The sequence below is a fragment of the Cetorhinus maximus genome, chromosome 15, assembly GCF_964194155.1.
Source record: "Cetorhinus maximus chromosome 15, sCetMax3.hap1.1, whole genome shotgun sequence".
Lineage (NCBI taxonomy): Eukaryota > Metazoa > Chordata > Chondrichthyes > Lamniformes > Cetorhinidae > Cetorhinus > Cetorhinus maximus.
This window is the reverse complement of record NC_135893.1, coordinates 95,250,113-95,270,634: the sequence shown is the minus strand read 5'-3', so window position 1 is coordinate 95,270,634 and position 20,522 is coordinate 95,250,113. Positions and strand designations below refer to the sequence as shown.

Below are 20,522 nucleotides of genomic sequence, written 5' to 3'. Positions count from 1 at the left end.
TTGCTATAGTATTGAGACTGTGTTAGGCAGTAGAATAACTCACTTCATTGGGGCTCAAATGACTGTCATGAAGGGCACACATGTACATTTGTGTTTCTGAGACCTCTTCCCTATTCTGGTCTCAAAAATGTCATCAGCTGACGATAAGCAGAGGCCAGACAGACACTTTTCTCTCACAAGAGGAACTGAGAGACTGTTCTTGTACAATGTACCGACTGAGCTCCAAAAAGAAAAAAAATGGTGAAAACCTAGTCACAAAGCGTAATATACCCGAGAGAACCACTTTGTTAAAAGGCTCTGCTGCACCTTTTAAATTAAAAGGTTTCCCAAAACACATCTTTAGGCTACGAACAGTAAGAATGCAGCCCTAACGTGCTTTGCCAATGAAGAGGTTGCTGGCTTGTACCCACAACCCTTTAACAAAACGAGCTACTCGTGCCAGTGAGGAAGTGATAGTTGGGATTCCAGGTGATTTCAAGCATGGAAAGAAAAGTCAGCTGGGCTGATGTTCCATATCCTTTTATGGCTAATTCTAAAGTGTCATTGGGAACAAGTAATCTGTCATTCTCTTGGTCAAATTCAATGCAATGCAGAGAAAGAAAAAGGCAAAGGGCGATGTAATTATAGTGTGAAATACTCTCTTACATCTGTGCTTTCTGTTATTTTTAAACAGACTTCTGCTGGAAATATTCCACACAGATTCAAGTTTGTAGTTTTGGTTTTTTTTTTGGGGAAAAATAAGTCAGCAATTTTTATCAAAAAATAGTAGTTGCTGACTGTGCAGGGTGACGAACAGATGGCCAAAGTTACAAATAGCACATGATGCTTGCAGTTGGTGAAAAGTAGATGATTTCTCTAGCGGACAAAAAAAAACCTCATGCTGAGTTTGCATGTACTGCCCAATTATTAATTAAAACATAAGAAATAGGAACAGGAGTAGACCATTCGGCCCCTCGAGCCTGCTCCGCCATTCAATAAGATCATGACTGGATCATCTTGTGTTTCGATTTGCACATTCCCATCTAACCCCAATAACCTTTGATTCCCTTACCTAACAAGAATCTATCTACCTCTGCCTTAAAAATATTCAATGACCCCACCTCCACAACCTTCTGAGGCAGAGAATTCCAAAGTCGCACAACCCTCAAAAAATTCTCCTGATCCTTGTCCTAAAAGGGTGACCCTTAATTTTAAAACAGTGCACCCTAGTTCTGGACTCACCTACAAGAGGAAACATCCTCTCGATGTCCACCTGGTCAAGGCCATTCAGGATCTTGTATACTTCAATCAAATCACCCCTCACTCTTCTAAACTCCAGTGGAATCAAGCCCAGTCTGTCCAACCTTTCCTCATAAGACAACCCGCTCATTCAAGGTATCAATCTAATAAACCTCCTTAGAAACATCTCCAATGCATTTTCCTTTCACAAAACCATGCTGACATTACCCAATTACCTTGAGCTCTAAGTGCCCAGCTATAACCTCCTTAATGATCGATTCTAATAACTTCCCCATGACAGACATCAAGCTAACTGGCCTATTAGTTTCCTGTTTTCTGCCTCCCTCCCTCCTTGAATAGAAGGGTGAAATTTGCTACTTTCCAATCTGGCGGAACCTTTCCAGAATTTAGCGAATTTTGAAAATTAACACCAGCGCATCAACTACCGCATTAGCCACCTCTTAAGACACTAGAATGTAGTCTATTGGGACCCAGAGACTTGCCAGCCTGCAGCCCCATCAATTTGCTCAGTACTGTTTCCTTAGTGATTTCAATTTCACCAAGTTCCTTTCTCCCGTTCACCTCCTGATTTGCAGCAATTACTAAAAAGTATTTTGTATCCTCTATAGTGAACATAGAAGCAAAATATTTGTTCATTTCTTCCACCATTTCCTTATTATCTCCCCACTGTCATTCTCTAGAGGACCAACACTCACTTTACTTACTCTTTTCCTTTTAAAAACCTGTAGAAACTCTTGCTATCCATTTTTGCATTTCCAGTTAGCTTCCTCTCACACCCTAATTTCTTTGTCCTGATTAATCTTTTAGTCATTCTCTGCCATTCTTTACATTCTGTCCAATCATCTGACCTGCCACTCATCTTTAGAGTTGTATGTTTTTTCCTTAAGTTTGATACTTTCCTTAACATCTCTAGTTAACCACACATGGTGGGTCCTCCCCTTAGAATTTTTCTTTATAGTAGGAATGTACTTATTCCGAATACTCTGAAATATCCCCTTAAATGTCCGCCACTGCTTCTCTATTGATCTATCCTCTAGCCTAGTTTCCCAGTTCACTTTAGCTAGCTCAGCTTTCATCCCCACATAGTTGCCTTTATTTAAGTTTAAGATACTAGTCTTAGGCCTACCCTTCAAACTGGATGTAAAATTCAATCATATGGTGGTTGCTGCTACCTAGGGGTGCATTTACTGAGGTCATTAATTAATTAATCCTGTCAAAGTTTAATATAACCTGCTCTCTGGTTGATTCCAGAACTTGCTGCTCTAAGATACTCTCTCAAAAGCATTCTAAGAACTCTTCATCCAGGCTACTGCTGCCAATCTGATTTTTCCCAGTTTGTGTAGATTAAAATCATCCATGATTATTGCCATCCCTTTATCATAAGCACACAATATTTTCTCTTGAATACTTTGTCCTACACTCTGGCTCCTGTTAGGGGATCTGTAGACCACTCCCACTAATGACATTTTTCCTCTACTATTCCTCATCTCCACCCAATCCAATTCTACATCCTGATCTCCTGAATCAAGGTCATCTCCAACTATTGCACAAATGCCCTCTTTGATTAACAGTGCTACCCCTCCACCTTTACCTAGCTTCCTATTCTTCTTGAATGTCATGTATCCTTCAATATTAAAGGGCCCAATCCTTGTTGTCCTGCAGCCATGTCTCCGTAATTGCTATCAGATCATATTTATTTACTTCAATGTGGGCCATCAATTCATTTACTTTGTTATGAATGCTACATGCATTCAGATAGACAGCCTTCAGTTTTGTCTTTTTGTTACTTTTGTAACATCTAGTCTTGACTGTTGATGTATTCTTAGGTTTTTTCTTTGTCCCTTTCTATTCTCTGACCCTTATTTCTCGTATTACTATTTTGCTCTCTTACCTTGACTCTACACCTTGAATTGCTACCTCTACCCAAGCTTGATCCCTCACCCCTCTTGTTTAGTTTAAAGCCCTCTCTACTTCCCTAGTTATGCAATTTGCATGTAAACTGTCCCAACGGTACAGCCCCCACTTTCCCCAGTACAGATGCCAGTGCCCCACAAACCAGAACACACTTCTCCCACACTAGTCTTTGAGCCACGCATTTGTCTCTCTAATCTTATTTGCCCTATGCCAATTTGCATGTGGCTCAGGTAATAATCCAGAAGTTATTACCTTTGAGGTTCTGCTTCTTAATTTGGTACCTAGCTCCTGATACTGACTTTGCAGAACCTCTTTCCTAGTTCTCCCTATGCCATTAGTACCTCATGGACCATGACAACTAAATCCTCCCCCTCCCACTGCAAGTTCCTCTCCAGCCCTGAGCAGATGCCCCGAGCCCTGGCACCAGGCGGGCAACACAGCCGTCTGGACTCTCGCTCTTTGCTGCAGAGAATAGTGTCAATCCCCCTCACCTATACTAACCCCTACTACCACTACATTCCTTTTTGCTCCTCCTACTTGAACGGCTTCCTGTACCACAGTGCCATAGCCAGCCAGCTCATCCACCTTGCACACCTCGCTTTCATCCACGCAGGTTGTGAGCACCTCAAACCTATTTGACAATTGCAAAGCCCGAGGCTCCTCCCCTACTGTCTGCTCAGTCCCATTACCTGCATCCCTGCAGTCACATCCTCCTGTCCCTCACTGCTGACCAAAACAGATGACTCTCTTCTAAGAGCAAAGTATCCAGGTATTTCTCCCCCTCCCTTATGCTGCGCAGTGTCTGCATTTCGGCTTCCAGATCAATAATCCTGATTTGGAATTCCTCAAGCTGTTTACACTTCCTGCAGATGCATTTGTCCTGAATCGCCTTGACGTCCAAAAGCTCCCACATCCCACAGCTGCAACATAACACCTGTCCTGCCATTCTAATTTATGTTATTTCGTTAATTTACTTTAATTATTTTCTTCCTATGTATGCTACAATTTACTGTGTTTATTGAATGCTCATACCACTGACAACTAACGGTTATATGCTTCTTAACTACAAGTTGTGCTTTAGATGTTTGTTTAAATTACTTTAATTCTATTGCTTTAAAATCTTTGTTTGATTTTAATTTTAAAGTTTTCAAATTTTGGTTTATTATTTTAAAGCTTTAGTTATTTTTGTTTAAAGATCTACCTTAACTTGCCTGTCTAAGCTGGTTTCTCACACACTGTCCCTTAGACTGAGCACTTACCGGCCAATCAACTTAATAGCTTCCTGTGACGTCACAGATGCTTTACTCCCCCCTCCTCCTGCAGCCTCACAGCAGCTGAAACAGTGAAACAACACGCTCTTCAGCTCCCGACTGTCTCCCGCAGGTCCACTCCGCTCCGACTTCCGGCAAGGTAGCTGTCCTGTTTGCTGTGCTGCAGACTCGTCTAGTGAATAGTCAAAATGTCGAAGTATTGCCTAAGCTGCCTTGTGAAATACATAACTAGGAGACCAAATCACGAATTAATTCAACATAATGCCATGAGTACCACTGTTGATACTTTAGGACAGTTGTCTTCACTATTTTTCAAGCAAGGGCCACTTCAGCAAAAAACCTGCAGCGTGAGAGCCACATCGACTACTAAATTATTATTGCTTACTACTCCCACTTGGGCCAAAAATATACATGACACCAACAGCTGAATATTCTGCTGGCTCTATGGTGGTTGCTATGGTAATATAACTGTTACTGTACAACGCACACACTTAGATATACTTATTGGCACACATTGTACCACGTGGTCAATGTGACATGTAAAGAAGGCTGACTTTTGATAGGCTCAGTAGGCATTTTTTAAATGTTAAAAATAAAATAAATAGGAATATAATGCTGGTTTGAGCTGCAGCTCGCCGTGACCCTTGGGAGGATAAAGCGGTTACTGAAAACGGATGGATGGAGTCGGGTGCCGCACTTAGTGTCAATGGGAGCCACCACTGGCTCGAGGGCCTTGCAATGTAGAACACTGCCTTAGGAGTAATTTTAGTTCCCAAGTGGTTTTCCTGCAGTTGTAACAATATAATAACTATGTCACATTACAACAATAGTTGTTCATCAAAAGTAGTTGATTGGCTTCTCAGCTTCAGGATACTCCAAAGTATAAATGCAAGTTCTTACTTTCTTTGACACATTTAAATAGGAAGAGGAGAGAACCATTGTAGACTACTTCAAACACAGGGCAGTTCAAATAAACTACGATTGACATGTTTTTGGTCTTTAGGCTGGGTAAGAAACTTTGTTTAAAAAAAAGGTTAAGGCTGAAGAAATCTTCAGCAAGAGCTGAATCGGTTGAGATGTTGGACAAATGGTGTGAAGGAGCCAAATAAATAGCAGCATCAAATGAAAATAACTTGGTTGCGGTAGAAAACCCATCAAGCAACCCTTGTCAGTTTAACTGGCTGCACTAACCCAGCCTCCTTGGTTCAGTGCTTCTTGCAGTTGCCAGCACTTAGCATAGAAAAAGAAGTTTGGTTAACAAAAATAAAAGGAAACTGCAGGCAAGATGGTGCCATGTTTCAGTCCAATGGAACACAAAGGAACACCCCCCACAGAACCAGTGGTACAGCACACAAATCTCCCTATCCACTGGGTCCTGCTGCGAAACAAACTGCATTTATATTGAATCAAGCGCTGTACTCCAGTATGTTGGTTTCCAATGCAAAGCCAAGGTCTTTATGGAAGTCGGGGTTAGTGTCTTTGGATGGCCGCACTAGCAGGAGGGTTTCTTGACATGGAAGCAGCTCTAACAGTGTGTAATTTGACAAAAGTTGGCAATCACACTTAGACAAGCCATAAAAATGGTAAACTCAAACTCCCAAGCTATTACAGTTGGGAGTACTTGTACAAAAGATAAGCAATGAGCCCTAATAAAAAAAAAAACCATGTAGTTTATCCAGGCCTTACCTTTTACTGGGGAAAAAGAGAACAGTTGGAAATCGATCAACCATATACTCCCATGGAAGGTCATTTTTGGCAACATTGATTCTGAAAGCACAAGAGTAACTTGGTGAATGAGCTTTGAATCCCAAGAAAAGGAGGACTAAAATTAAAATCAGGATCCGTTTTTCTTCTAAACATAAATACAAATGCTAAACTGGCTGAAGAATTCAAATAACTTTCTTGAACACATTTGTAGTGAATGGAAAAAAGTTTGCAACTATTTATGTTTTATTTCACCAATTACTAACATTCCTTTCCTTATATATAAAGTACGTAGACATTATTTAATTAACAAAAATAGATTGTTAAATGATAACGCTGCCTTAAAAACAATGCATTGCCACTGTATAGAGTTTCACAGAATAAATGATCCTGGCACAGTTCATTCCAAAAATAGCTTAATTATTGCCATGCTGGCTGATCTGTGAAGTTTTGCTAAGTAATCAAATGTCATATAAACTAAAGAGCCAAATTCTGTACTTTTAAGAAGACGATGTGAGATGCTGAACCCTTGTGCAAGTTTTTGAGTCCAAACATTTATTACAATAAATACGTTTTAACTATTTTACCAGATACTCCTCAGGTTTAGAAATGGAGTATTGAACCTGAAAAGCCATAGTGACCAAACATCTCCAACAAGGCACAAGAAAATGATCTGCATTTATAATGGGCCTGATTAAATCTCTCAGAAATGTCTCAACATACTTCATGTGCTGTAAATCACTCTGAAGTGCAACAGTTGCCAAGCAGAAAAACGAGGCAGTTGTTCTGTTCACACGAAGACCCCCAGTCAGCCACGGGCTGAACAACTGGTTAATCAGTTGGAGCAGGGGAGAAATGTTGAGCAGAGTACTGGGAAAACACCCAACGCCATTCGATCTTTAAACATCTACCTGAAAAAGCAGGCAGGCCTTCGTTTACCAGCTCATTTGAAAGGCAGCACATCAGAGAATGTAGCACTTACTCAATACTGCACTGGTATGTCAGGCTAGTTTACGTACTCAATCTCCAGAGTTAGTTTAAACTCACTATATTCTTGGCTGCAGTGAGTGTTGCCTTTCAGAATGACAATATGAGAGAGCTCCAACCTCGTAGTAAAAGGATAGCGTTCCAATAACCTTCTTAATTACTATTGCTGTATCTGCATACTAACATTTTGCAACTCATGCACTAGAACAACCAGATCCCTCTGCACTTCAGAATTCTGTAACCACTCTCCGTTTAAGTAACACTCTGCTTTTTCAAATTCTTCCTGCCATAGTGAACAACTTCACATTTTTCCACATTATACTCCATCTATTTCTTAGATTTCTATTTCAGTATTTCTTACCTGGCTATTACGATTCCATCATTGGCATGGAAGAGACGGGCAACCTGAATAAACACATGATTGAGGACAGTGCAAAATCCACACCATTGAGTGTAGTAGAGTAGCAAGACATTCTGCAAGAGAAAACAGTATGGTACAAGCTAGTCAGCACAGTATATCATCCAAAGACTTAAACAAAGACAAAATAGTTATGTTGTCTTGCACCTACCTATTTGTTAGGGCCATATACGAAGGAGGAGCTATTGTTCCCCCAGTTCAAAGCTACCTTTCCTTTAAATATAGCCATGCTATAGGAGATACTATGCATTAAATAAGGGAACACAAGGGAAGGGGTTGGTGAAGATGACAGATACCTGATGTTCGCATTTTCTTTTACGCATATCTATAACTTTGCTACCAATAGCATTTAACAAACATTTTCTGTGACCCCAATTCTTGATTTTGGATGGAGATTTTTATAGAGATGATTACAGCCTCACAAGATGACTTCTTTTAATCCAAATACTTGTTTCAATGAATTGTTAGAAGCTACGCCTTCAAAAAGGATATGTTAAAAAAGTGAAAAATACTGTTTAAATGTATGGCTGCCAGGTTTAAGTAAGCTGATTGCAAAATTCAGTTTGGTGTTCCAGTAATACTTTGTTATCAGAATGTTTAAAAAAAAACACTTTTTGAAAGAATGTAACTTAAGAACAATTTATAAACCGACCCATGGAACAGGTTACTGGCTCAGGTAGCGAATGCAGATTCTCCGTGTGCTTTCGAGCATGCATAAATCAGTTCCTCATTGGGAAGAGAATCATGTCTTATATAAGATAGGCAACGTATGAGGTGGTGTTTATAAGGTCTAATTCCTGGGCAAGTATTGATCATCTCAAGCAGCCGGAGGGATGGGTTGAGGGGAATTTCCAAGACTTTCATTTATATTGATCAAAAAAACAGCAGAACCATGATCCCCCATGCACTTTAAAATGACCTTATAAAATTTATGCTTTTCAAACCTGCATTTTTAAAATGTTTCCATTCAATAAAGTATTGTTTACCTCCCAGACCCTTTTCCACAAACAGTCACGATGAGCAGTACTTAGGTTTCGTTATGCTTCAGCTTGTGAAGACAATGCTCACAGGACATTTTTTAAAAAGTGGCTGAACAATCAGGGTTTGAAATAAGTAGTATTGAGATAAATAGGAGCCTAGCTTTTGACAAAGATGTTTTCCAAGCATGATCCATCATGGCAAGATGTATTAGTTGCTGAAAGAGTGTGACAAATGACAAAGAATGTGTCATTTTAGAGGAGAAATATTCTGTGAATAAAAATGGTTGATTCATGTACCACTAAACTAGAACTTCAAAATGTTCATCACTCTCCCAAAACATCATAATCTACAAAGAAAAACAGGTTTTAAGGGATTTGAAGTTTGGTTTTCTGAAAGAAGGGCCTGATTAAAGCAGTAACTGAGATATCGACTTGCTGCTGGTACAGAACATGTGAACAAATATTACTGATTTTCCCCAATTCCAACAACCAAATAAAAAGCCAGAGAAGCACCGCCTACATGACATCAGAATTAAAATATGTTTAATTTAAGAACAGCATTCCTAGCATGTTTACAAAAGAGAGACTATACTCAAAAAAAATATTTGCCACATGAATCTGAACAATGGGGAACGGGACTACAGTGAGCCAGCATAGGCTTGGTGGGGCCAAATGGCCTCCTTTTGTGCTGTAATGACTATGACAGAGAAAAACAAAATCGACAGACTTATCAGCTCCTTTTAGCTAATATCTGTCTCTGCACTTTGTGCTTCAAAACTGCTTGAAGCCAGACTTGCGCACTCCTGTTCTACTGAATGACTAAATCTTGCCACAGCCCTCATTACCCATCCAGGTCACTGATGAAGAATTTCACATGAAGCCTGTTATGCAGCTGCCTTTTACTAGCTCCAGCAATCTTAAACATAAGAACGAACAAGGGAGAATTATAGAGGTTGCAGTAGCTACACAAAATACTTGTTTGCAAAATTACAACAGTTCAGATTCAACTTTGATAGTGTGGATAACAGTGATAGACCAGAAGGTTCAATTCCTGGTATGTGTTAAGTCAATCATCAGTTAGGGAGCTGCTACAATTATATTTCAGCAGCCTCGAGCTAGGGAGTGAGAGCGTGAGAGAAAAAAAAAGTCATGATTGCCGTTCTCATATGCTATCCCAACTGCGGCCAATTCTGGAATGTATGGGTGTGTAGAAGTCAGGTGAGAACAGGATTAAGCTCAGGTGTGATGACTCATAACATCTAGGCTCAAAGCAGGATTAAAATGCTCACTTGGACCAGATGCCAGAGGGCTGCCAGCATCTATGGAATGTGCCACAGCATCAACGTCACCCACCCCCACCCCCTCCCTTTAGGACAAGAGGAAATCATACAATCCCAGATTTATAGTTTAAGAAACAAATATAACTCAATGGATTGGCTGGTAAATATATCACAGTTTGATAATGGGCCTATTTACGAGCAGAAGATTAAAAACCAAATTCCTAATCTGCTCCAAACTCCTCAATTTAGCCAAATGTTGAGCACTAAAGTTGGTCTCAGTATCCACAGAAGGAGGGTGGCAGGAAAAGAAAATCCCAAGTAACCAGGGGTCCTGCTTCTGTTACTCTCCAGTAGCTATAGATATTAAACAGAGTGAAAACTAGACTCCAAATAGGATGCCTTGCCTCCCCAACGGACATCATCCAGCCTCATACCAGGGTGCCAGTGCCTGCAGAACTATATACCATCAACTTTGGAGGAAAAGTAGCTTTAAAATCTTATGACAAAAATACTTTGTCTTGTCAAACTGTAATGTTTCCTCATAATTGTCCAGAAATGGATCGGTGTGTGATACAGAACACCAGTTTTATTCACCGCTTGAACTGAGCTTGCAATACTGAGCAAAGAGGCAGTAGAGCAAAATCAGCATAAAACCCTAATTAATTTTGTTGAACAGCACCTAGCTGGCACAGGCAAAGTGACCAAGAACACAGCTATTTGTTTATGTATTTTAGAGAGAAATGAGAATTAGCCTTTGAGAACATGCTACATAATAATCTTTCAAACCAATCATCATAGTAACCCTAGTAACAAAAACATATAATGGCATCTTCAACAGAACATAGGGGCTGTTACCAAAACATGAAAATTGAGGTAGGCAGCAACAAAAACTGGAGACTCACCTTTTCAACATCCAGTACTATGCTGTCAAACATCTGGGTCGTTACTTCAGCAATTAAATATTTTTCCTGAGCTTGAGACTTGGTTCCAGCAATAAGATGCCGATTTAATGGACTGTATGTCCTACTGTAATTTTTTATAATGCTTTCTGGAACAAGAAAATCAAACATTTAGTAAATTAAATTTCTGACCTTTGCATGCTGCAGTCGAAATACAACTTACATTCTATGGCTTTCAGCTTTAATAGACTTCAATTTAAAAAAAACACAATTCAGAAAGTGGGACAATAAATAAAGAGAGGATCTTAAGTACCTGGAATCAACAGAGTCTCAATTTGAGTGAAAAAAAAAAAGCTTGTGCAGTCTCATTCAAGGTTCACAGAGCAAACAGTTGTACAATTTGTCACTAAATCTATAGACTGAATCATATATAAAGTCCATAACAATGTGTATAAAATTGGAAAAGGAGTAGGGGGTGTCCATTTAAAGATTGAGGTTGAAGTAAATAATTGAAACAAAAAGTAGAGGAAGCTTTAATCTCTATTTGAGTATACTTAACACAAATATTGGTTCCTGAGATGAGAGGGTTGTCCTACGATGAGGGGCTGAGTAGGTTGGATCTATATTCTCTGGAGTTTGTAGGAGAATGGTGAGGTGATCTCCTTGAATTGTTCAAGGTTATGAAAGAGTTTGACAGGGTGGATACCAAGAGGTTGTTTCCCCTGACTGAGGAATCTAGAAGAAAATGGCACAGTTTCAGCAGGCTGGGGGTGGGGATGGGGGGTGGTGGTGGTGTGTGTGTGTGTGTGTGTGTGGGTGTGGGGGTGGCGGAGAAGAGCAATCATTTAGGACTGAGCTGGCGAGAAAGTTCTTTACTCAAAAGGGCTGCAAATCTTTAGGATTTTCTACCTCAGAGGATGCATCATCATTGAGTATATTTAAGGCAAAGATAGACAGGTTTTTGGTCTCTCAGGGAATCAAGGGACATGGAGAACAGGCGGAAAAAAAAGTGGAATCATGCCCAAGATTAGCCATGATGGACCATATGATCTTCTCCTGCTCCTATTTCTTTTGTTCTTATGTTCAAAGGGATAGAGACCCATTGCCCATTATGGACATTCCACACTGTGGTAAGCAGAAGAAAACTCAAAAGAAAACAAACCAATCTAATTATGAAGGGTTACATGTTATAGAACAGATTTAATCCTCCTGGGTATTTTAATTGATCATATTTAGATATAATGGATCACAGTTTAGAAAACTGGTAACATTTCTTAAAGCAGACTAAGTGGAGCAGTGCATTCTACTACAATGCTACAGATGGCAAGTATATGGGTACATACTCAATGCAGCAAACTGAGCAGCCAAAGTGCATATAGCAAGGTCTCACAAACAGCAGTGTGATAATATGTGGCTTTAGCGATAGGTGTTTGAGGGATAAATACAGGTCTGGACATCAGGGAGATCTTCCCCCCTGCTCTTCTTTGAATAGTATCATGGGATCTTTTATGCCCACCTGAAGAGGCAGCCTCTGTTTAATATCTCAGTTGAAGATGGACATTCAATATTCCCAAAGTTTTGAAGGAAAGTGTTGGCTGTCTTTCCAACACAGGAAACAAATGCAGTCGAGTCAGATTCTATACTCACCTGGTATGCGCGCTTGCAAAGCAGGTTACAATCAAGTGTGGGAAATAAAAGGTCAATGTTTTAACATTACTTACGAGGGCTCACAAAAATCAAAACCCAAGATAACCAAAAGTCCTGATGGTTCACCTTTGATTATATTAAGCTGCAGGAGCATTCATATCCAACATAACATTTTTATGACTCCAATAACAGTATCAATCTTGTTTGCTCCCAGAGAAGGTGTTTCATTAACAAGTGTGACGCAAATCTGACCCCGAAATATTCCCTATTGAATTGTCATTTGAGAAATTGAAGGTCAAAATTAAAGACAAATAGACGACAAGAATGGAGCCTTTTATATAAAATTTAGCTTGGTGGTCTGAATTTCACCACTGTAGTCATATCCCTCCTTCAGTTATTTTTACACAAGACTTAAACAGGGATTTAAATTTAATTTAATTAATTTAAATCCTTTGGGATTTGATATAAACTTGCAATTGATAGATTCAAAAATGAACTGTCAAACCAATCAATTAAACTTACTTGGTCCTGATCACTTTTGAAGGGATTCATCAACTTTTTTTTCACTTTAGTTAGGTTTTAAAGATAATTAAAGTCAGATAGCTTCTTTGAATATTTGAAAAATGATAACAGCTGCTACATAAGAATATATTATCTCCACTTGCCTGGATGAGTGTAGTTCCAACACTCAAGTTTGACACCATCCAAAACATAGCAGCCCGCTTGATTGGCACCCCACCCACAAACATTCACTCCCTCCACCACCGACACACAGTGGCAGCAGTGTGTACCATCTACAAGGTGCACTGCAGAAACTCACCAAGGCTCCTTAGGCAGCACCTTCCAAACCCATGATCGCTACCATCTAGAAGGGCAAGGGCAGCAGATAGATGGGAACACATCGAGCTGGAAGTTCCCCTCCAAGCCACTCACCATCCTGACTTGGAAATATATCGCCGTTCCCTCACTGTCACTGGGTCAAAATCCTGGAACTCCCTCCCTAACAGCACCATGGGTGTACCTACACCACAGAGACTGCAGTGGTTCAAGGCAGCAGTTCACCAGCACCTTTTCAAGGGCAATTAGGGATGGGCAATAAATGCTGGCCCAGCCAACGACACCCACTTCCTGTAAATGAATTTTTTTTTAAAAAAAAATTGCATCATAATTTAGACTCAAGAGCATCCTCACCAAGAGGACAGCGACAAAAATAATCCAAAGTACACAAATGGCAGAAAAGTAGTAAATTACAAAGACTCCTATGGAGGCTGAGCTATGGTAAGGGTCTCAATTGAATAAGTGAACGTCAAGGATAAACTGTACAAGGACTGAACCTTTATTTTCTATCCTAGATACTGAAATACTCAGTCAGTCAGTCATTGTCCCCTTGTAGAGAGCCTTGCAATCCATGATCAGCTGTGCTGCCATGTAGCTACATGGATGGCCCACAACCAAATCTACATTACTACAATGATTCAATTCAAAACACCCATTTGCATTGCAGGTGGTCAACTCAGGGAGCTAAGCATGAAGTGAGGGAGGACAGCAAGTAGTTAAAGCCCTGAATAGCAAGGTTATTGAGTAAGGCTGAGAAACGTTTGCGTACACAATACTCAAGTGGTCAAAGCACATACACAGCTCAATTGAATCTAGCTAAGAGATCAGGCATGTACATATTTTCAAAGTTGCAAGGAAAATTCAGTACACAAATTTAAATTCAAATCTGAATCCATGATTTTCAGAGGTTAATGATGGCTACATCAAATAAACCGAATTGCCCTCCAAATTCATTTCAGCTTCATTAAGTTGATCTTTGATTTTCAAATGAAAGGACCAAAATGGAAAAAAGAGACAAAATTTGACTAGTTTTATGAAAGCTAAACTTAAATGAAGCAGATAAAACTTGGACTGGAATCTATAAATTGGAACGAGAGAGATTAAAATCAACACTATACAAGTATATAGAGAATTATTGATTACCAAAATCTCAATCACATTCAATATACTTTTTCATAGGTACGTACCAATAGAAGATTTATCAAGGATCTGCTTTTGGTCAAGGACATAATGAACTTCATCCCTTAGATCAATAATTGTAGCAAATTCTTGCACTTGTGCAGATTCATTGGCTCCTAATCTAGTGGCAAACCTCCAGTGCAAATTTGAATCCAACAAGTAAAAGTTTAGAGTTTTGTTAGTATTACAGTTCAGTCCTGTAATGTGGCTTTGACTATGGTGCAGATCTCGAAGAACGGGTACTCTGTCCTCAATGTGAGGAAAACTGTGGGAAACCACCCCGCTCCTGTGCTCTGCATTGGAAAACAGTTCTGCAGGGGTAAGGGCATTAATTTGTTCAGACTTAAATGAACTGAATGTCCTGCAGCAAACAGTGTAGTGGTTAAAAGGGCTGTAATAGCTCAAAAAATTGCTGCATTCTACAGTGCTTGATTGCAGGTGAAAAAATGTTTCTTCTCTGAGGTAGAATGAATCCAGCGCCGCCTCCAGTTCCACGAAGTTGCACTGTGGAATGTGGACCACACTCAGTCGAATTCCAGCTGTTTGATTAATGCACAGCTCACAGATGTTGCAAGTTTGGGGTACAGGATTACACTGGGGAAGCATTATTGTGTTACAACAAGATTTCCTAGTCTGGAAGAAAGGTCCCACTACATGTGAAGAGGAATCTGTGGATTGATCTTCTTGGTCAGCCTGCTCAGTCTCTTCCATGTACTGTAGCACGCGTCGGACGGCCTTGCTATTGTTACAGTTGTGATATTTAAGAGCAACTTCAGTTATCTGAATAAAAGAGAAAAGGAGGGGGGAAAAAAAATCAGTTGCACGTTCCACAGAAAAGATCATGATGGTGCTCTGGCTTTAAGCATTCAGCACCAAAATGTATCCTGTAAGCTCAATTCCCCCACTCTATCAAGCTCCCAGTTCCAAGCATCAAATGGCACCCGATAAAGAATGACAAAAAAATTAATAAGGGGGGAAAAATTAGAATACAAGAGGAAGCTAGCTAGAAATATAAAGACGGATAGTAAGAGTTTTATTATTTAAGTATCTATAGAAACAGTTTTAAAAAAAGTGAGCATTGGTCCAATAGAAAGCGAGTCTGGGGAATTAATAATGGAAAATATGGAGATGGCAGAAGAATTAAACCGCTATTTTGCATTGGTCTTCACTGTAGGGGGCACAATAACAGAAATAGCTGTAAATCAGGCAATGGAACAAACTCAGGAGTATTACAATCACCAGAGAAGTGGTATTGAGCAAACTGTTGGAACTGAGGGCTGACAAATCCCCAGGTCCTGATGGACTTCATCCTAGGGTCTTGAAAGAAGTGGCTAGTGAAATAGTTGAAGCATTGGTTTTAATTTTCCAAAACTCCCTCGATTCGGGGAAGGTTCCATTAGATTGGAAGATAACAAATGTAACTCCTTTATTCAAAATGCAGGGGCGGGGGAAGACGGGCGGTAGGAAAGGACAGAAAGCAGGAAACTACGGGCCAGTTAGCTTAACGTCTGTCATAGGGAAAATGTTAGAAGCTATTAGTAAAGATGTTATAGCAGGGAAATTAGAAAAAAATCAAGGTAGCCAGGCAGAGTCAACATGGTTTTGTGAAAGGGAAATCATGTTTAACTGATTTATTGGAGCTCTTTGAAGGAATCATATGTGTTGTGGATAAGGGGAACTGGTTGATATACTGTACTTAGATTTCCAGGAGACATTTGATAAGGTGCCACATCAAAGGTTATTGCGGAAAGTAAAAACTCATGGTGTAGGGGGTAACATATTGCTTTGGATAGAAGATTGGCTGGCTAACAGGAAACAGAGGGTTGCTGTAAATGGGTCTTTTTCTGGTTGGCAGGATGTAATGAGTATGCCACAGGGGTCAGTGCCTCAACTTTTTACCATTTATATAAATGGCTTGGATGAAGGGACAGATGGTATGGTTGCTAAATTTGCTGATGACACAAAGACAGGTAAGGAAAGTAAGTTATGAAGAGGACTTAAGGAGGCTACAAAGTGACAGACAGGTTAAGTGAATGGGCAGAGATCTGGCAAATGGAGTATATAATGTGAGCAAATGCGAATTTGTCCATTTTGGCAGGAAGAATAAAAGGAAGATTATCTAAAGAGTGAATGAGAGGTTACAGAGCTCAGATTCAGAGGGATCCTCGTGCGTGAATCACAAAAGGCTAGAATGCAGGTACAGCAAGTTATTAGGAAAGCTAATAGAGTGTTATTGTTTATTGTGACAGGAATTGATTACAAAAGTAGGGAGATTATGCTTCAGTTATATAGGGCACTGGTGAGACCACATCTGGAGTACTGTATACACTTTTGGTCTCCTTATTTAAGGAAGAAATGTAAATGCATTAGAAGCAATTCAGAGAAGGTTTACTAGACTAATACCAGGAATGGGTGGGTTGTCTTATGAAGAAAGGTCGGACAGGTTAGGCTTTTTTCCACTGGAGTTTAGAGACGTAAGAGACGACTTGATCAAAACCTTTAGATCCTGAGGGGTCTTGACAGATCGGACGTGGAGAGGGTGTTTCCTCTTGTGGGAGGATCTAGAACTAGAGGTCGCTGAATAAAAATAAGGGGTCGTTCATTTAAAACAGATATGAGGAGAATTTTTTTCTGAGGGTCGTGAGTCTTTGGAACTCTGCTTCCACTGTCTTGTGAGGAAGAGAGTCTTTGAATATTTTTATGGCAGAGCTAGATAGATTCTTGGTAAACAAGGGGGTGAAAAGTTATTGGGGTAGACAGATATGTGGAGTCGAGGTCACAATCAGATCAGCCATGATCTTATTGAAAGGCGGATCAGGCTTGAAGGGCTGAATGGCCTACTCCTGCTCCTATTTCTTATGTTCTTATATAGAATTGAGTCTTTCTATAGCATCAGGCATCTCCAGCAGTCCGCTCCAGGAAACCAGCCAGGGGTGACCCTCAAAGTGGTAAAATGGAATAGAGGGATCGCAATAAACAAAGTTGAATAGTCCACTTCTTTCAAACCCTGCTTGTTACACCAAATTCAGTCAGATTGAACATTTTACTACAATTTATAAACTGATTCTTTGTTATACATCACACGGACACATTAAACAGAAAATGCAAAATATACTAAAAAAAAGATTTAAGCCAATACTGAAGGGTCTTCCCAATGGCTCAGTGGGCAAATGCATCATCTGGTACAGTAGTGAATCATGCACTTGAGAATCTCCTGGTCTGAGCTAGTTTAGTTGATCTCAGTTCTGCATCACTTAATTAGTCCAGGATGCAATACTAAGTCAGCCAGAATACCCCTTGCTGATCCATTGAGTGATCTCTGCTTTAAAAAAAAGTGCTGGGAAGGCAGAATAGGAGCCCAGGTGTGATGTACCTTCCCAGATTGCAGTAGCCTACCGACACTCACTACTGAGGTCTGGTTGTGAAAAATGGCCATTTGGACAAGATTATGGAGGACTGCAGCAAGTATGGAAAACTAAGTCAGCTGAGAGTGAGAAGAACATCTTGGGGGCAGGGAAGGGAGTACAAGATTCGTACAAATTGTTTCAAAATTCCCTATTTTAAAAAAGTAATTTTTGTGTCTTACTGCACAATGCTATGCTTTTATCAAAATCCTGGTGGCAACAAGCAAGTTACTGCTTGGGACTGTCGTCCTTAACCAAAAGTTGGACGAGTGCAGTAAGCAGAGCTTAGCAGAATAATTAAAGTATACAGAGCTATGCTTACAAAATGTGTCCCACATGTTACATAGCCATTCAAACATTCCCTTTGTTCGTAATAGAGGATTCATAGATCATACTTAAAGCCGTGGTCCGGCATACTGGATTTTAACATGAGTACTTTTTGACAGTAACTGATCACAGGTTTATTTGTATTTTGAGTTATTCATCTATCATATAAGTCAGAAATGTACGTGCAGCCAAATGTCAATTGCAACTGCAACATCAAACAATACCAAAACGACAGAGTTAGAAAAAGGTGATAATAGAATACATCAAATCAACAAAAAATGGTTACATTAAGGACACGTGATTTTTCAAACTGGAAATCTGAGAAATGTGGAGAAGAGATCAGGGTGAATAATAGGCAGATTTAAACAGATGCCAAAGATGTACACCTTTAAAGAAAAACCAAGAGATACATATTCCCTTGTTGTACATGCTCCATAATGAAAACTGGCAAATTTATTTTGTTAATAAATAAAGTGAGTACAGGATGAACCACTGTCAAATTCAAAGTTTGCAGTCAACAGAATCAACAGGGTATGTACTAGGCAGGCAATATTTCACAAGTACCTTACTGCCAATGGGGTTCACCGTTTCAACCGGGGCTTAGCTAAATTCTGCAACAAAAAATAAAGACATCCACTTCAACTTGTAGGAGACTGCATGCTATGAAAAGGGGCATTAACCCCATTTACAAAATAACAAAAAAAAGATGAAGGGTGGAGTGGAGGAAGGCCAAACAGCAACAAATTAAGTAGGTTCTCCTACATAAAATAACTATTTAAAAGTTGGATTTAAAAACGATGCGTGTTCACATAGCTTCTCATTGGAATGTTTTATGCATTTAGACTTTCATTTTCTGGAGGATTGTATCACCGGATGATGCACGACAAACAGTATCCCTGTTCAACATGTTCATTCTCTGAGTGGATGATTGTCGACCACATCAGTTTCTTGAAGTCTGGGGAGGAGCATTTTGTTTCGGAAAGTGTTCTGTGGAAATTTATGACCAGTTAGGTACTCTGCAAGTCAGTCTACTGGTTGCGAGGTCCTTTGCAAAATGAGTTTGGACAGTTCTTAATTTCAATCGGCATGTCAAAACCATCTCCACTGGCACTATTCTCATATGCCTGACACCAAGGTTCACAAAGTGATTGGATCCCGGTTGCAGCAAAAGACTCCCAGGAGGACAGCGGAAACGCTTTAGGGGTGTCCTCAGAGCATCCCTGAAGAGGTCAAACATTCCCGCTGACTCATGGGAGGCCCTGGCTCGTGACCGAACGAAATGGAGAAGGCTCATTCGGGAAGGCATCGAACATTGAGACATGTCGTTGGGAACATGCTGACGTGAAGTCAAGGCATCAGAAGGAGCACAAAAACCTCCAAACAACCCTTCAAGCACCACCTGCCCCACATGAGGCAGAGTATGCAAATCGCACATTGCACTGATCAGTCACTTCAGAACCCAACAAACTGCAGTGGTTGCAAGTCATTCTTGATCCCGAGGGACTGTCGAAGAAGAACATACCTATAATAGCCAAATGGTCTTAATTTAGCAATCTCACTCACCCTAGTAAGACCGAGGTGGAGAAATGAAAAAACACCAAACTCTGGAGGTTGAGACAAGAGTATCTCAGAATCTTAACAGCACAGGAGGCTGCCATTTGGCCCATCGTGTCTGCACTGGATCTCAAAATGAGCATTATGACCTAGTGCCATTGCCCTGCCTTTTCCCTGCACATTGTTTGAATAGAAATAATCATCTAATGCCCTCTTGAATGCCTTGATTGAACCTGCCTCAACCACACTTCCAGGTAATGCATTCCAGACCCGAACCACTCACTGTATGGAAAAGTTTGTTCTGATGTCACATTTGCTTCTTTTGCAAATTGCTTTAGATTTTCTTTTATTCATTCATGGGATGTGAGCTTCACTGGCTGAGCCAGCATTTATTGCCCATACCTAATTGCCCTTGAGAAGGCAGTGGTGAGCTGCCTTCTTGAACCGCTGCAGTCCATGTGGTGCTGTTAGGAAGGGAGTTCCAGGATTTTGACCCAGTGACAGTGAAAGAATGACAATGGTGAGTGACTTGGAGGGGAACTTCCAGGTGGCGGTGTTTCCATCTATCTGTTGCTCTTGTCCTGGTAGATGGTAGTGTCCATGGGTTTGGAAAGTGTGCCCTCTCAGAGAAGCTATTCCCGCTCGAATAGCTTCTCACTATCTACTCTGTCCAGCCCACTCATGATTTGGAGCATCTCTATCAAATCTCCTCTTAGCCTTCTTCTCTCCAAGGAGAACAGCCCCAACCTCTCCAATCTATCTTCATAACTTAAGTTTCTGATCCCTGGGACCATTCTTGTAAACCTCTTCTGCGTGCTCACATCCTTTCTATAACGTGGTGCCCAGAACTGTACACAATGCTCCAGCTTAGGTCTAACGAGT

General features: G+C 40.3%; 1 protein-coding gene and 1 long non-coding RNA gene across 5 annotated transcripts in view; both read right to left on the bottom strand.

Annotated features, from left to right (window-relative positions):
* Nucleotides 1-20,522, bottom strand: part of LOC144691260 (uncharacterized) — a 122,605-nt gene that overhangs the window by 43,788 nt on the left and 58,295 nt on the right. The gene's annotated exons all lie outside the window — the stretch shown is intronic.
* txndc11 (thioredoxin domain containing 11) overlaps nucleotides 1-20,522 on the bottom strand; it is an 82,176-nt gene that overhangs the window by 9,789 nt on the left and 51,865 nt on the right. For all 4 annotated transcript variants that reach the window (XM_078559015.1, XM_078559016.1, XM_078559014.1 and 1 more), the window contains 4 exons: nucleotides 14,364-15,135; nucleotides 10,696-10,841; nucleotides 7,477-7,589; nucleotides 6,111-6,191 (listed from right to left, as the gene is read on the bottom strand). In XM_078559015.1, coding sequence (XP_078415141.1) covers nucleotides 6,111-6,191; nucleotides 7,477-7,589; nucleotides 10,696-10,841; nucleotides 14,364-15,135 — 1,112 coding nt within the window. The remainder of the gene's footprint in view (nucleotides 1-6,110; nucleotides 6,192-7,476; nucleotides 7,590-10,695; nucleotides 10,842-14,363; nucleotides 15,136-20,522) is intronic.